The sequence below is a fragment of the Megalops cyprinoides genome, chromosome 9, assembly GCF_013368585.1.
Source record: "Megalops cyprinoides isolate fMegCyp1 chromosome 9, fMegCyp1.pri, whole genome shotgun sequence".
Lineage (NCBI taxonomy): Eukaryota > Metazoa > Chordata > Actinopteri > Elopiformes > Megalopidae > Megalops > Megalops cyprinoides.
The window spans coordinates 18,192,383-18,209,993 of NC_050591.1; the positions used below are offsets into that span (position 1 = coordinate 18,192,383).

At 45.5% G+C, this 17,611-nt stretch overlaps 1 protein-coding gene across 1 annotated transcript; it reads right to left on the minus strand.

Moving 5' to 3' along the window:
- Positions 1–350: 350 nt before the first annotated feature.
- On the minus strand, positions 351–17,405 carry stard10 (StAR-related lipid transfer (START) domain containing 10). The gene is made up of 7 exons (XM_036537149.1): positions 17,109–17,405; positions 16,578–16,782; positions 5,895–6,042; positions 5,697–5,800; positions 3,530–3,647; positions 2,664–2,716; positions 351–703 (listed from the first exon to the last, which is right to left on the minus strand). The coding sequence occupies exons 2-7, from the start codon at positions 16,734–16,736 to the stop codon at positions 476–478; spliced, it is 810 nt and encodes a 269-aa protein (XP_036393042.1). The 5' UTR covers positions 16,737–16,782; positions 17,109–17,405; the 3' UTR covers positions 351–475.
- Positions 17,406–17,611: the final 206 nt, after the last annotated feature.

The window sequence follows — 17,611 nt, forward strand, 5'->3', positions numbered from 1 at the left end:
CATGTCTACATGATCTCAGGCCTTATAGAAAGGTGTCTGTGTGTCTGTCTTTGCTCTAGTACCCAATAGAAATAGAAATGTTCTTTTAAACCAACACGAGCAGCCCAGTGAACATGAGTTGCCTCACCTGGATTTCTGAATTTTTGTTTTCAGTAGATTTGTATGAATGCACTGCTGAATTTAGAGAGCAACGGCTTTGTTGTTCTGTATACATGTCTATCAGAGTGTGTGTGTGTATGTAAATATACAGAACATCCTCTGTAGCTCAGGAATGTGTAAAGTGTGCAAGATGTGTGTGCAAGTATGTGCATGTGTGGGGAAAAAATTGAGCTGTCTGTGTGTGTGTGTGTGTGTGTGTGTGTGTGTGTGTGTGTGTGTGTGTGTGTGTGTGTGAAACAGAGAGAAATGGTGTGATAGTGTTTGTATGTGACAGGGCATGTGTAAATGGTGTGAGTGGGGGGGGGGTTCATCACGCTCAGTTAGGCCCCTCCTCGTCACTACCCTCCCCCCTCTCCTCCTTGGCTTCGCTCAGGCCGCTCTCGTCGATGTTCTCCAGGGAGTCGGCGTGCTGGATGCTGAGCTCTGACAGGGGTATGCTGGAGAGGCTGTTCTGCTCAGGGTACAGCCAGGGCTTGAATCCAGGGTTATGCCTCTGCTTCCACTCCCGATACTTCAGGCACGCCTTGTTGATCTTCTTCATAGCCTGTGCAGGACATGGGGAACATCCCGTCAAAGAACCCCCTGGTTTATACGCCCATTTGACAGCCTTTAACCTTTAGCTCTTACGTTTTTTTTCCCAGCTTACACACATTCTGAAATACACTTCTACAGCTTTAGTGCTTTCAGTTGGGGCACTTCCTTTAAAAAAAAAAAAAAAACAAACATTTAAACTAACACCCATCTGATCATGGGTTTCCTGTCTTTGCAACTGTTCCGCTTCACCATCCCCACTGCTGGAGCATCTATGCCATAGTCTCCAGGACTGAAAAAAAAACATTAACTGCTGTACTTTTTGTATTGAAATGCATGCCATTTCCCTTCTCCCTTCTATGACTGTGTACAGGGAATGGATGGCACGGTCTCAAATCCATTGGAGTGATCTGATAAATGAGATCAGTATTCACAGGGCGACACGTCGTCCATTGAGGCTCGCCGCCGCAGAAATGACTCATGCTCCCCCCCGTTCCACTCTCACTGAGGAGCAAATGAGGGTCACCCTCACCTGCAGCAAAGCCCGGCAGCCCAGTCGCAGAGGCTTTTCATTTAATGAGGGCCCGATAAGAATTCAATTTCAGCAAGTCAAGGAGCGGAGGCAGGCTTCCTGTCACAACCCCCCCCCCCCCCACCCCCCTTCAACACACCCCCTGCCGCCCATCCCCCCCCCCCCGCTGTCCCACCGGAGGAAAGTCTCTCATCGACCAGACAAATAGCAGACTTTTCTAAGCACTGCCAGTGCTTTCTGCTTGCCTGTCTGTGGTGTATTAAATATTTACAGAGGACGTCACTCTGCAAGCGCAGGGACATTTCTCAGGCACACTGGCCATTTGTCAGCCAGCGGATGCCATGTTTCCGCCATGTTTGTGGACTTAAGGAGGAGGAGGGCACAGAGTTATGTTACATGAGAGAACATTACATGAGAGAGCAGACTATGATGGGAGCCACCCTAGAAAGCACTAAGTGGAGAGCTGAAACCCTGCCAGGTATTTGCTCACACAAAACCATGGCATGCCAGTGCCTCAGCAGCCTCTGCAGGTTGTTAGAAATGATTCTTCTATGTCTGTGCACTGCAAGGTGCCATCAGTTGAGTTTGCACTTGACATCATAACTATGACAAAGAAAAGCCACAGAAGCAATGTTTTCTAGTATGTTTGAAATTCAGAGCTGTTAGTGTTTGTGAAAAATAGTCCAAATCTAAAGAAATCAGGGCGACTATATACGACTTAATCAAATTAAAATCAAAGAACTCTCCCTGGAGTAGTTTGGGGGGGGGGGGGGGGGACTGCTAGGTAAAAAATGCCTGCAGAGAAAGCTTGACTGATCCAAACAAAGCCGTTTTTTTTTTTTTTTTTTTTTTAAAAAAGAACTCAAAAGGAGCATTGATGACAGGCACAAGGTGGGATGCCAACAACATTCCCAGCAGACTGCTGTAATTCAATGAAGACATTTTTAGAAACAGGGTTTCACAGAGTGTTGAGCTCTTTTCCATGCACTTTGAAATGCGTTCCCAGGAGAACTGCCTGGCCTACTTCAGATGGCACACGTGCAGCACAGCAATAATGCATGTACATACAGCCAAAAGCCTGGGAGGGGAGCGTGCACCATACATACATCAGCGCGTTCAACTGGTCGCATGATGTGAGGCGACAGCCGATTACTAATGTTCATATTTAAAGGGGCAGCTTCAAATATCGAACATGAAGCATTACTACATGACAAATATTCATTTTTTATGCGCTCTGCATTAAAATAAAAGCCTGTATGTCAATCTACAGCGCTATGTAGTCTCTTACAGCTTGAATCAAAAGAGCACAGGGCATATGGCCTTACTTAAAATGGCCACAATGTCTCAACTGTAGGCTAAATCAAGGCCTGATTACATTATTGAGGGTAATGAGGATGACACTTGAACTGTAGAAATCACAAACTGCAAGGAATTTACTTACTTTGGGAGCCAGAAACTGGGAAGACTTGTTGACAACCCACTTGGGTAATGACCCTGTAGGAGAAAAATGAAATGTTTTGGTTAGCATCTCAGTGTGAAGAAAGCTTGTGTCTGTACACGCCTGTCTGTCACAGTACTGTACCAGTAGGGGGAGGGGAGAGGGGCTTGTTTATGAAGCAATTACACTCTAACCAGATGGTGCTGGGTTCCCTGGAGGTCACATTCCAAACAGGGGGCGCTTTTGACTAAGCCAGAGGCCGAGACTATAGATTTGTGCTGCTGTTGGATCTCATAAAGGGTGAGCTCATGGCTGCAGCCAAGCAGTCATCACTCCCAGAATAAGGGAGCCTGACGGCAATAGTGTTCCGTCTTACACTTGATTTGCATGTGTAGCTACAATACATGTTCAGCAATTTCATCAACAACATTGTACAATGAAAGCTCTTTCTGTACGATGAGAGTTACTGCGCTCATCTGTGTTACTGCATTCTTGCTCTTAAATAGAAATACATTCAGTTGCAGTAACATGTCACTACATGTTTTCCATATTATGCATATGCATTTCCTTATTATATAATTACATATGATAATATATTAATTATACAAATTAATCATATGTTTATTGTTGCATTTTTATACTGAGAATGTGGTTATTTGCTCATATGATTTTATTCATCTATATGGTAGAATATAATCTGATTTTGCCCTTTGTGAGGATCTTAAGGGTGTATTAACCCCAAAAGTTGAGGTTTTCTTGTATATGGTGAGCAAAGAATTCCAACTAGTGGCCCCTTTTGTAATGACAGCATTCTGCCACTAGAGGAAATTTATAAGTGAGAGCAGGTGTGTGCTGTTCATGTGCATCACCTCGGGGATCCACCTGTGCCAGGTAAGTGAGGGTACAGCTGGTGGGTCCATTACTCTGGATCAGGTAGCCTGTCTGGATGGACACAGCCCGCACCATGTCCTTTTTTGGAGGGTATTTCTGTAGGAACAATTCACAGAACCTTACATCATTTCCTGTTCCTCAACCTGACTGCCACATCACTTCCTGTGGTTTTTATCCATAACAAAACCCTGCATGCAGTTTCTCCTTGACAGCAGAAACTCACCGTGCTTCCACATTGTCCTATTACACATGTAAACAGCCCTTTGTAAGGAAATAGCCCGTGTCAAAACCTTTCTTTCTGCAGCCCTGTCAAGAATGCACCCTTCAAACTCATTAATGCTTGAGCTGCATTATTAATGATGACCCTGGTAGTGCTAATCACAGAGTAGCATTCTTCATGCGGCAACAGGAGTCATTAGATTTAAGCCATTTAAGCTTCGGGGAAACACTGGGGTCGTAGCGGGAACATGCTGCATTTCTCCTGACAAACAATGAACCCGCACAGACCCAAAACAAAGGCTAGATCGTATCACGTGTCAGCCCTGTTCAGAGCATCAGCGCATATTCATCACTCCCCTGAGGAACAGCGATAGGTGAGCCATTAAACTTCCCCAAAATAACGAAGCTCTCTAACCACATAACGGTAGCGGCTCATTTTCAGAAATGGGAGCGAATCGATAAACATGAGGGTGGAGCGAGGAAAAAAAAACGATTTCCTATTACAAAATGAACTATTATGGTGGACAATGGTATTGATTTTAGCACAGCATTCGCCACTCAAGGTGTCTGCTCCTGTGCCAGCTCCCTCCCCTTCTCTCTCTCTCTCAATGTGAGGATAAAGTGTGTCAGGAGGCTACGGGCATAGCTGTGTCATCCATCCATCGCCCAACAGAGCGCTTAAATGAGAGCCTGCTGATGAGCAAAAGGAAGGATCCGGAAACAAACGGCAGTTAAGCTGAGGACGGGCCTCATCCAGCACAGCTCCAGGCACCATCTATCAACCGCTCGCCGGCAAGGGGAGAATGAGGGGGAGGCGATGAGTGGCACCGCATTCACGGGACATCACGCACGCACTGCCACTAAACCTTCCCAGGAGAGAGCCACTTCAGCACGGTGCAGTCCGCCAGCCTCCCAGAGAACCCGGGGCGCTCTCCCAAATTCATCCATTATTCACTCTGCAGATTCCTTTATATCCAGGGTTACATGCATTACAGCTGAGGCCTGCAGGCCTGCAGCAAGCCCTTTCTGAACATCTGTGTGCAGTGCCCTGCTCAACATCAGTGTGATGTGCCAACCGGGATTCAAAACTATGAATCCAGCACTACAAAAACCGTAGGCAAAGAATGCCTTGTAGCTTTGGTTTGCATTTACATAATCCCCCAAGCACCGCAGGAGACAACTGATGAGAGGCAATGTGCAGATATTCATACACAGATGCATTACAACATTCATTCAACTGTTCATCACTTTTCGCATTCAGGCTATACACAAGAGCAAAATAATAAGTGCATCTACATGCAGTTCAATCAAAGTGGAGCGAAACTTCAGAACCACTCCAGTCTCATGCTGTTGCTCCCCATGGGTTTCTCAGTTTCTACTCATGAAGTATCGACACGTGGCCTTACCTCCGTAGACTTCTGACTCCCTGCAACAACTCAACACGATCTCAGAATGAACCCTCAATGCATATTTAAGTGACTGCCTTGGCAATTAAACCATTTCCGTTTCTGCAGCCCTAGTTTCGGCTGAACTCTTTGGTAAGAGTTCAGCTGAAACGGAGATTGCTTCGGCATCACTTCCATCTGTCTCCAGTCCCCACCAGGCATAGCATGTTAGAGCCTCTTCTGTCTGAATGCGAAATGCATTCTGGAGGCTATATATGACTTTGATCAGGATGATGTTGGTAATCAACACACAAAAAAGTAATTTGCTTATTTTAATACTTATTAGGTTCTAAAAAGTTCTTCAGTGTGAATTCCTACTATGAAAAAAAGTGATAATGTAAATTTATGAAAATGCAGTTTAATACTGCCAAGAATTATAGCTCCATTACACAAAAACACTTGTAATCATAAAGAATGGACAGCAAACAGAAAAGGAGACAGGAGGACAGGTTACAAGAGGTTCAAAACCAGGCTCACTCACTGGGTGTTTGACAGAGTAGTTCATGATGATGTAATCACTTCCCATAGGGAGCCACGAGCGCAAGGTGATGACATCACGGTTCTTCAATGGCTTTGGACACTTCCCTGAGCAAACACAGTAACAAGCCAAACATAAGACACAGGTTCCTCTACCTGGGGGGAGGTTCAGGGGTTCATGTGGGGATGCTGAGTTTCTTACATGAGTAGTAGCCAACATCTGCGTTGACAGTCAGCTTGCCAATGTCAAAGGTCTCAATGACGTTGGCGTCCCATTTCCTCCTGTACTCGATGTCGTGGAGTACGTCGTACATGGTGTCCGCAGAGACATCTTTGCACACCATCCGACACTGCAGGGAGAGACAGACACACTCAGACTTTAACAAAATCGCACCCAAGCACACACTTGTCGTAGTTCTTGGTCTCCTAAGAGTAGCATTGCCTCCTCCAACTGAATGAACTCCCACCAGCGAGCTGTTCCTTCTACAGCAGCACTCATGTGATGTCATCCAGCTCCCATTTCCCAGAATCACTGAAGATGCGCTCAGAAACCTCTCACGCTAACAAAAGTAATCACATTACACCACGGCAGCAGCACTCTCCTCGCTGTGCCCGTCCAGAACTCAGGCCAGCAGTACGAAGCACAGAAAGCTGCAACTCAGCTACACAAGTGAACACAATTCCACAAGCCTTGCAAAGAGGGCCCTCTAACCCCCACAGCTACAGAATCCCATAATCCCCCAACCTGGGCACAGTGTTACTCCTCCCTGCCACCCCCAATCACACCCATTCCCCCTGCCCTCAACCCAAAATCTGTAGGACCCCATTCCTTGAGAGCAACAGTGCAGCAGAAGTCACAGCTGTCTTCATACGTGAGCTTGGAACTCGTCCAGTCAAGCAATGAATTCCATCAGGTATGGAAACTAACTCCAAAGGCAATCGCAGTATGAAAACCAGAAGCTTGCCAGTGCTCTTGGGCTGTGAGCTCTACTGCTTTGCCTCGTCAACTCATGGGCCTCTGGTGGGAGTGGGTGTAAGTATGGCTGTTTACAAACAGAGCAGGATTCTCACGTATGGCGAACGCATGGGGCTCCCAGACGGCTGCATGCTTTGTGCTGAGAAACCGACTCTTCTGGCTCTGAAGCTATTCCCAGTTGAGTGTCTCATGCTGACATCTACTCATGCAAGCAGCCAGACTCCAGGGCACAGAATGAGCGAGAGAGAGAGCCTGTTGCCAACGCCACACTCCTCAGAACAGAGTCAGCCTCTGGGGACATACAGAGTAAAGGCCTGCCTCTTTCCACGCTCCCTTGACCAGGGTTAACTTCCTGGCACAGAGAGAGGATTAAGGTCTCTTTTTCCACTCTCCCTAGACAAAAGCCAGATTCTACAGGTCAGTCTGGCACAGCCTGGCTCTGCAGCTGTCCTGCCAGCCATTATGAGAGAGTCAGGGGAGCTGCTGAGATGATTGTCCAATGAATACAGTGCTGAGAATTACGATCATGCACGGGCTAAATAATGAGACCATCACATATAATACTAGACTATAAATACAATAAGACTATCATTAATGTGAGTCCAGTACAAAGCTGATCTAATATAGCCAGTTGATCTTATTTGTTGGCTAAACGTCAGAGCGGTGTTTGTGCTGATAGCAGACTGGATCGTGGCCTTCAGTCAGAGGGTGACATGGTGCTGTGGAAGGGCCAGAGACAGGGTGACGGTGACACAAGATAGGCACATGGCAGGTGTACACTAAACTAGTGGAAAGAAAAAATGAAGCTCCAACACGCATTCTAACACATGATTTAATACATAATCTAACACATTGCTCCTAGAACATTTATTTTTATCCATCCGTTTATTATTTTTTATATTACTTTGCACTATTAGGGGATATGGTGGCTACCGGAGCTATCTCAGTGATGTACCCAGCTTGTGAGAGGTGTCTGCTCATGATTCAAAACCACATCCTAACCGCTACTCCATGCTGCAAACTGCACAACGCAGCCACATACCGAGTGCAAATGAGACTCACAGAGTAAAGATTACGTGTTTTTTTTGTGAATCAGTTTCTATCTGGCAGAGGACCGCATCTTACATATTTACCGAGATCACCAGGATGTACACAATTAGCTCATCAGTGGCAAGCTGGGAATCCGCAGGAGATTTGGGTGCTGATCATGACATGATCTCTAGACAATGACGTGTGAACCTTTCTGCTGTATTCAGAACCTTCTGGACTCTCTTCGTATGCTCTCATGGTTAATGATTACTTGTAAATCCCCCTTGAAGAGAATCGTTGGCAAATCCTGAGAGATTTCAGCGTGAACTCAAAGCAACCACTTGATGGCTCTCAGGTGTAACTTATCCAACAGGCTCAATGACCTGCCGCTTGTGAGAGGAATCATGGGAGCCTGACTTCAGCAGCGGGATGGATTAATTCCCACACAGCAAGCAGAGCAGGAACAGGTCATTACTGGTTAAATATTAAGCAAACGACTCGATAAGAAACACCCCCCCGCAGTGCTACAGGAGGTGGTCCAGCAGCACGTGCGCAGACAATTTACCTCAGTCAATACCTTGTTTCGCAAGGTTTTTTTTTCCTCCACCTCAGTTCATCGATACATGCAGTTAGCAAACAATGGGTTTAGCTGAGGAAGGCGTTCAGATGCACAATTCCACACTGACCCATGTTCTAGAATAGTGTGTGGCACTAGTTTTACACAGACACTGTTCAGCGCTGGAGGAAGAGGTGAGGCATTCAGGTGCAACGATGGAATCATAACACCCAAGCCAAGTTTACATCACAGCACCTACAGTTTGGGAAAGATGGATTAATGCACTCTTCTCTGTAACATCATGTGCTATAAAAAGATATGTCTGCTATGTTTTGCTTAGTCGTGCAGTATGGCTCAACAGTATGGTTGAGCGGCACATTCACACTACATTAAAAAAAACAACATTTTCAGGGCTTTGACCTGGTTCACGCAATTGCACATATCTCTGTCAATCTCCAGTAGAGTGGAATGAGCTGATGACAGCATCCTGAAGACACTAGTGTAAATTTTAACGGCAGTCACATGAAAACTGTTCACATACGCCTGGTTCCTCTGGGCGAACCAATGTGGGGTAGGTGTGTGAAGATTTATATGATGGTGCGAACACGAGGCGTTACTCTCCCACTCTCTCTGCTGTTCAACAGCAGGACAGTGTGGCAGGCACGCGATGAGCTGGAGGCGTTCCTCACCGCACACACCCGTGAGGCCAGCTTCAGGGGAGCCACCCACAGGACATTGCACCCACAGGCCCTGACCTAAGAGAGCTCCACAATCTACACTAAAATCTGAAGACCCACTCAACTCTGTGAGTTCCTGCCCCTACTGTCCCAGGATGAGGTCCAATGACTTTTCAAGTCCTTGGGCGGGGGATGGAATCTTGGTGCCCGACCCACAAGGCCTGCCTTCTCTGGTCTCCAACTGCAGCCTACTCTTCCCACAGAGGCCTGGCAGCTTGAGCGTGTGAAGCTGTTGCCAGGGAAACCACAGCCAGCACCTCAGACATCCGCACAACAACACAGCAGCGAGGAGGAGGAGCCTGGCGGCACTTCAGGCTTCTCACTTATTTCCCATAATTCCCCTGAGATTGTCTCTCACAAGCCTCTTTGCCCAGAAACACAGCCGTAAACCTACCTCCAGGAGAACGCCATGGGGGGGTGGACATTTCTCTCTTAAAATAATTATGTTCTGTGTACCATGCTTAATGCACACTACACCAATTTACTCTATTCCCAGTAAAGTAATCAAACAAAACAGATGTACAAACCTAACCTAAAAGCAAAGAATAAGTAGGACTCCAATATCTTCATGTTCTGTTGCACTGACATAGACTTTCTCTGCCCCCTAATCTTTTTGAATTTACACAGCACTCATAATATTTCCTAGTACTCATATTTTCCTAGTACTCATAAACATTTCAGAGGTCCAATTCTAAAAATAGATGATGCACTGAAAGATTTTTTTTGCAGTAATCCTACCCTTATCCAAAGTATAACACTGAACCATGTTAACACTAAAATATAGTTTAAAATGAGCGTGATGTGGAATGTGGGACATGAGCATGCATGGGGAAGAAAAAAAGAGTGGAGCGTTCATTATTAATTGAATCCTTGTTTCCTAGAGCCAATTTCATGTAAAAAAAAGAAAGTAAAAGAGAAAGAAGGCACCATAATTCCATTAAACTAATTCAGAACAGGGCTCTGCTGATGAAGGAGAGAAAATCAGAGGGAGAGAGAGACAGAGAGAGAGAGAGAGAGAGAGAGAGAGAGAGAGAGAGAGAGAGAGAGAGAGCACCGTTCAGGAAAAAGATCAGATTCAAATCGGATAGATTTCCATTTTGCATCACTATGGGGAGATAACCGCGTACTTGGGGAATTTTTATCACACTTTAGAAAACACAGGCAAGGAAGAAGCTGTGTCGCTCCTGGGTTCACTACCTCGTGGCTAAAAGACAGCTGGAGAAGGCTACTACGCCCCGGGCTTCGACAGAGCTACAATTACTTTCAGATGACCAGCCGATGCAACTCTTCGCCATTCAACCCCTACCCTCCCCCACCCCCTCAGATAGATGCACAATCATCTGGACAGATCTTCTGGCCTACATTCCACAGACCTTTGTTAATCCAAGGACAGAACCCCATAGCTGGCCAATCTTGTAACTAAAAGGGAACAGAAGGACAGCCGTAGGGAGACTGTGACATGGCTTGACCCGCACCGGGTATGTGCACTGTGCAGCCTGGAGCCTTGGGGAGGTGTATCTACCCGACCCCCCCCAAACCCCCAAAATCCACAATCCACTACCTGTTTGGGCTGTTCAGGCTAGAGCCTGCAGTGCCATTAATAAAACACTGATCCAACTGATAAGCCTAGGCCACAGATAAAGCGCTCATGGCCAGACCCTGGCAGGTCATTATACCTTCCTGAGTATATTCCTGAGTTTCAGACAGTGGTAGAAGGGCACCACTTTCCGTTGTACCTGGGTAAAGGACAGGTCCTTCTCCTAGAGAACTGGTGCCATTCCAACTCTTACTAGTGAGTGTTATCAACATGCAGTGCAACCGCAACATAAACACGGTGTGTGGGAAATCAACATCTGCTAGAAGCTGCCAGATCTCTTTAATCTCTCAGCCGGCCCACTCTCCGCATATGTGTGTGTGCGTGTCTCTCGCTACAGCTCCTTGGGATGATCCACTGAGTCATTCCCGCTCACCAGGAGGTTCTCCCTCCTTGCATATTCTGAGAAACAGAGAGTGCCCTTCCTCATTAAAATACCGCACGTTCTGGAAAACAACTCAGGCTTTTTCTGAAACACTCTGAAGTATGGTTATAAATATGCAACATGTAAGTGATGACTACACTGGTTTTAAATCATGTATAAATGCATCAAAACTGTACTAAAATAATAAAATGTTCTACTAAATAACTATACATATACGCACGTGTGTATATATATATATGCACGTGTGTGTGTGTGTAAGACACAGTGTAACATACATTTCAGTCTCACAGTACAGACGTTCACAGAGAAAACACATACAAACACTGGGATGAAGAAAAGCACACTCACTCAGTGTCTCTCCCCAGCCCCAGCTTATGACTCTGTGGGCGGGTGGCTGCTGTGCATCTCAGCGGTGCAGCTCCTCTCCCTGTTCCATCAGGGTGAGCCGAATCCCCTGCAGGACTGACAACTAACGCTTCATCGTGTCAAATCCTATCACCTCTCATTGGCTGGCTGGATCAGGATGGATTAGACAATACAAAGGAGCGTGGGATTCTGAAGTCCGCTGAACGTAGGGGTGTGTGGAGCTATGAAACCCATCTTAGACTAACGCAGGGGTGTGGTGGTGGAGGCGTGGGTCCTACAGGAGGCTAAATGCAGGGGTGTGTGGCGCTGTTAAGCCCGTTTTAGACCAACGCAGGGGTGTTTTGGAGGCGTGAGTCCTACAGCAGGCTAAATGCTAAATGTGGTACTGTGAAGCCCACCTTAGACCAACGCAGGGGTGTGGTGGAGGACTGAGTTGTACATAAGGCTAATGCAGGAATGTGTACGACCTCTTGTGCATCTACAGGTTACTGAGCTGGGGTGTGTATGTGTGTATGTGTGTGATATTGAGATCTACAGAACATCGGTTCTGCTGTGTGAGGGATTTTGAGATATTCAGGAAACTATCCCAGAGTGTAGTACAGTGGCCTTGGGTATAAACATGCAGGAATCTGACAGCTCGTCGGCCGCCCCCACAGCCCCAGCACCCCCTCCTTGTCCTCGATGCAGAGGGGGGGGTCTGGTGCATGGCCTTGCTCCTGCAGCTCCCTCGCCGCCTTATTAATAGTAGCAGTTCTACTGTGTCACCATGATTTTGCACACACACGCACAACTGCCCTTCAATCAGGCCGATGTCTGCTTGTCTCAGAGATGCTCGGAGGACTGTGAACCATCTCAGCAAGCCAAAACCAGATGCGTGAATCTGAATAGGAAAAAAGCGGGGCTAAAACGAACATCAGGTACGAGGCAGGCTGAAGGAGGACCGGCTAGGGTGAACTACACTGATGCTATTTTTCAGGAGTGTTATGAGAATGCCCTTTGTAAACTTACGTCTGGCTTCCCTGTTTTACCACTCAAGGCAGGGGGGACACCTCCACATTACATAATGTGTCACTTTCACACCAGTCTCCAAGAGACACAGCCAACAAACACAGTCACAGTGGATTATTATCAACACTATACAGTAGTCTTTCATATGAAGTAGTTCCCTCTAAAGAAAAGATGCACCTGCTGGCTCACAAAAGGTAAAAGACAAATCTTTCCAATATGGACAACAGAATGCTCTTGAGAAAAAAATGAGAATGAGAAAAAAAATGTATCTGACACAGCTTGTGTATTTGCCATGTTGTTAAAGCTGGAGACAGGACAATGAGGCTTCATGAACTCTAAAACAGGTGGCACCAGCACGTGTTATCTGTTGAAAAAAATAGTTTTGCTATAGAGAGCAGTCTGTTAATTGTTCATGTAGCCTCACTCTCACATTACTAGTAAGTGTCTTACCAGTACACCAAAGGGTGTATGGATTTGAAGCCCTCGGCTGCAAACTCCTTTCAATTACATTTACAAGGATGTGTAAATGTATAATAGCCTCAACTGTATGCTGGGGAGGTGCATTTCAAATCATGTGGTACTTGCAATTATATCACAAGGCTATGTGGAATATTTGAATTAGCAAACCCCTCTTTTTCCCCTCAGGCACTGTGGAGGTGCTTCATTTGCAGGTCATGATTCAGAGCAAAGAGGTATGCCCTCAGCCATACTTTCAGGCAGGAAAATGAATATCAATGAATTAGCTGTTATTTTATGCAGGGTTCATAGGTTGTCCTTCATGAATATTGATGACAATGAATACAACTGGATTTTTTCTTCATTTAGGTAAATCATTTGAGCACTGATCCACATGGTTGGTTAGTGATTTTATAGATTGAATACAGGAAGGAATAAACATGTCAAACATGTGAACAATACTGAAACAGCTGGAGGAAAAGGCAGTCACGGAAACAGTGGCGAAGCCCATTCATTGGCCTTGGAATGACAGACAGGTAGGGCAACATGAAAGTGTCACGGGCGGGAGGGGTTTTCGAAAAAACAGTTTCAGTTTTCCATACTTATCAGAGGAGGATTTACATAGCAAACCAGGTGCTCCTCTTAAAAAGACATCCCATTTGTATTTTATTTCAGGGTGTTACCTGATCACTTTGTGTGCTTTTGAGGTGTTTGGTCCAGCTTTACTGCTACTGCCCCCAGGGGATAACGATGCACTGAAAATAATTCAGCACAGAAGGACTACTCTCATGGCCAGCAATTAAGGCTTCTTCTAGCATCTGCACACATAGTGGATGGACAGTGGACAGATGTGCAGATATATTTTGTTTCACACAATAAATATCCTAAAAATATTTATGGAATACAGTGACAGTGACATTTCATGTGAACTGCAGGCCATCATTTCTGCTGTTGGAATGAAAACTATGAGCTGATCTGAAAACAGGCTAAAACTTCACTCACCACAAAACCAAGAAGAAAACAAACGGGTACGATATTCCAACAGAGAGGAAGTCACATTGTTCTCAAACTAAACAAATGAACTTAACACCATTCTCACCACGCAGCTGATCTGGTTCGGTCAGATCAGGGCAACACTCAGCTAAGTGTTACAACATGAGCCAAAATGCTAAAGTAGCTCTAAAATAAACTGACAGTCCTAAAGCAGGCAGCGGTTCTCAATGAGACGTTCTGTGTGATACGCTGCGTACACCATTACTGTGACTGAACTCCAGTCACTCCCGCTGAAGACACGCTTAGTAACACACAACGTGCATTAACTCAAGCATGCATTCACCTAAGACGCAACTAAGCTTGGTGCTGAAGAAGTGCTGTTCCGCTGTGGATAAGGACACAGGACATCTTCCTACAGGAGGGACGGGAAGACGCAGGCCTCCGAGGATGGAGAGGTGCCCTGCTCTCTCGCACGAGACCTACTGCAGTTCCCCAAAGCCCTCGTCATCCAGCTGCAAGCTGCCGTTGGGAGGCTGCCAGGCAGAGATGGAAGGCCCCCCCCCCCCCCCCCCACTTTGCATTGCATTTGTCGGCTCATTTCAAAGGCCACAGCGTTTTAGAGCTATGCAAATCGGAACCGTTTTAAAAACGAGAGGATTTGCATGGGTGTTCAGGCATAGCATGTGACCTAAATACAGCCCCCCATCCCCACCCGCACCACCACCCCACCGCCACCATTCCATCTCTCCCCCAACCCAAACCAAAAAGCACCGTTCAGACACCAAAATACCACAGCTCCTGTTGCTGACGGGAGGGGAAAAGCTTTGCGTTTGGGAGAGCAGCCCTTTTGTCTGTTTGCAGATCAGCTGTTAGACCGAGCACCTGTCTCTCTGGATGAGCCCGGCTCACTTCTGCACATAGCAAAGCAAACATGGACACAGGGGCACAGAAAAGCTGACTGTGAGTCCTTCGGGTGGAGCAATGAGACTCTGCCCTCCAGCCATCGCTGCCCTCAAAACAAGCACAAGGCATTGTTCGACAGGAAGGCACTGTAAAAGCAAGCCCATCATGCCAAAAGGGAGAGTACGGCAAAGTGACTAAATTGGTTTGGGAATTTTTTATGGGGGATTTCTAACCTGCCCATTTCAGCACAAACTTCTGTAAGTTAGTAATCATTCTACTGACAGACATCTTAGTCGTCTGCCCTGAGAGAGCCACAGGGGAAATCAATAACAACTTCAAATCTGTCAACATCTGCAGAAAAAAATGAAGTGATACTGGGAGGAACTAATGGTAGTCAGCCAACTTAGTGTTTCCACCAGATGACAGTACGAGATAATTATGACTTTTAAATGACAGTTAGGTGAACAATGACTTGAAATGGGATGCAGTGTTGTGTGACACTTATTAACTTCCCTACTGCACTTCCTAAATACATATGTTAAAAACACATTGTGATTCATGCACCGTAAAGCATGATACATTGTGTTACATAAAGTAACCAAATTCCCCCCTTCCCCTCATACCAAGCATTTGCACAGTACAAGCAAACAAGTGCAACTTGAGTCCAAGTTACTAATTGCCCTAGGAGTCAAGATGTCTGCAAAACAAACAAACAGCACAATGGGAGGTATGAACCAAGCTGAAGTGTGGCATCACCACTAAAGGATCAGGGAAATCAAGGTCTGGTCGGTGTGTAAATAATATGACCAAAAGCCTTGAAAAAAACTACTAACGTGCCACTCCTGTTCTGGTTGTGATGTCAGGACCAGGACATCAATGTGGTAGGAGAAGTACTTTGGAGATGAAGCTAAGCAAACAGCTGATTGACTGATTCCCTGTTCAAATAATCTTTTGTGTTTGCTGGCTGGCCAGTCCAGGTGTTGTTATAGTTCATAGTTTCACAGCATGGTCTAACATCTGTTTTTCTTTTCCTGATGTGCTGTGGTTTATTAGTAGGCTTAGACATGTCAGAGATGCCTCCTCATGCTCTCTGAATAAGACATATCTTGCTCCTGGTTCAAATGCTGGGATTTAGATCAGTACATAAATTTCCCTCCATGTGGCAAAGTTCAAACAGAGCATCAAAAAAAGCTGCAGGTTCAAATCTTGAGCTTCACTTCTGTATATTCAAAAGGCAAATTCTGTTAAACATTATCTAAAAAGTGTGCAAGTACAGGAACTCTGGAATTGATCTCACAGTGAAACAAGTTGACATGTTTCACATCCTGAGTAGCAACACATTCGAAGTTGCAAAAATCAATATGTCTTTTGAAGACTGTAGAATCATCATGTCCAGTTTTTCTTCATTGAGATATTATGCAGATACAACTTTTGGAGTGCTCTTTCAGGTAAATTAAATCCAAAAGTCCTTAAATTTCTAAACAAGTAACTAGTTAATCGTGTTACTGTATTATAACACACCCAGTCGCACATCCTGTTCAACCTTGAATTCTGGATTTTTTTTAAGAAACGCCCCCTTCTACAAACAGCTCAAACTTAACACCTGTTGGCTCTCCGTCATACCCGGATGTAAGGAGACCGGTAGGACATAACTGGAAGCTATTAAACAAATTTAACAAGCCACCGTGTTAGCTCTAAAGCTTGCCTGAAAAGTGTGATCCAATACCTCGTTTGAGTCTCAATTCTGAACATTCTATTTAAAATTGGTAAAGTTTCTGGGGCTTGCGCTGGCAGCTTAATCTTTTAAGTAATCTATATAACCTAGAAATACAAATACATAGTACATAATCATCACACACATCAGTTTGTTAAATAAACTCACCTTTATTTTATGCAACGATTTCTCCTCTTCTAAAATGTGAATCCATACAGTTATTCCAGACTTGTTGTAGGTCAAGTTCCATCCTTCCTCTGAATTACATTCGTTCTTGAAACTGCTGAAAGCTCGGTCGTCCGGTATTAGAACTGCATCTTCGGACATCTTCGGTGGCCAGAGATAGTGATCCCAACTTTAGATGCAGCGAGATCTAGTGGAAATCAGATGGGAAGTGGAAAAAGTCAGCCAGGCGGCGGGAGTGAAACAGATTGGAAACCCAATTCCGAAGCAAACAGCCAACGCAAAGACACGGCGCCGTTCTGAGCATATCATACCCAGATAAATTTCATTCAATATACTTTCGTTACTGTTATTGTTTTAAAAGTACCCACCTGTTCAACGGAAATTATTTGAAACTGCCAGGAAATTATGCGCATGGAAAACAAACATGATGTAGATATAATTACCTGAAGTGCACCAAAACCAGAACTCTGAAACCAGGTTCAAGTGTAGCTATCAATACCTATCGATAGTTACCTTTAATCCCGATTGCCACTGGAGTATGTTGTCGTACACAACTGTCCCGTTTACGTAAACAGAGTGAAGACCGGTGTCGTTAAAAGCGACGGCGAATTTACTGAACCATATGTTTCCGCCGCGGCAGTATGTCTGACTTGTGGGAGATGTGTCTCGGTTGGTGAGGTATTTTTTGGTCGATCAAAATGAGGACTCCTTCGCTCCCTCCCTTCACCAGCCGTGGCAGGTTGATGATGATGCGAAATGCATAGGGTAGCGGTATAGACGCACCGAAGGGACACGAGATTGACAACCGGATTAGGACCACCCACTCGACTGCATACACACCTCCCCACATCGTGAAATGAAGAGCGCTCCGGGTCCTAACTGCTGACGTGTACTACACTGTTTCCATCGTTTTCATTTTTACTATACCATCGTTTGTTATTTGGACGACTGGATGTTTTTTGGACGAATATACCAAGGATGTTGTGCAAGTGATATCATCAAACAGATTGCAATGT

Coding starts and splice junctions, on each gene's coding strand:
- stard10 (XM_036537149.1), bottom strand. CDS start 16,736: ATGTCCGAAGATGCAGTTCTAATACCGGACGACCGAGCTTTCAGCAGT. Junction 6,043..16,577: donor AATCGTTGCATAAAATAAAG/GTGAGTTTATTT, acceptor CTCTCCCTGCAG/TGTCGGATGGTGTGCAAAGA. Junction 704..2,663: donor CCCAGTTTCTGGCTCCCAAA/GTAAGTAAATTC, acceptor TGTCCTGCACAG/GCTATGAAGAAGATCAACAA.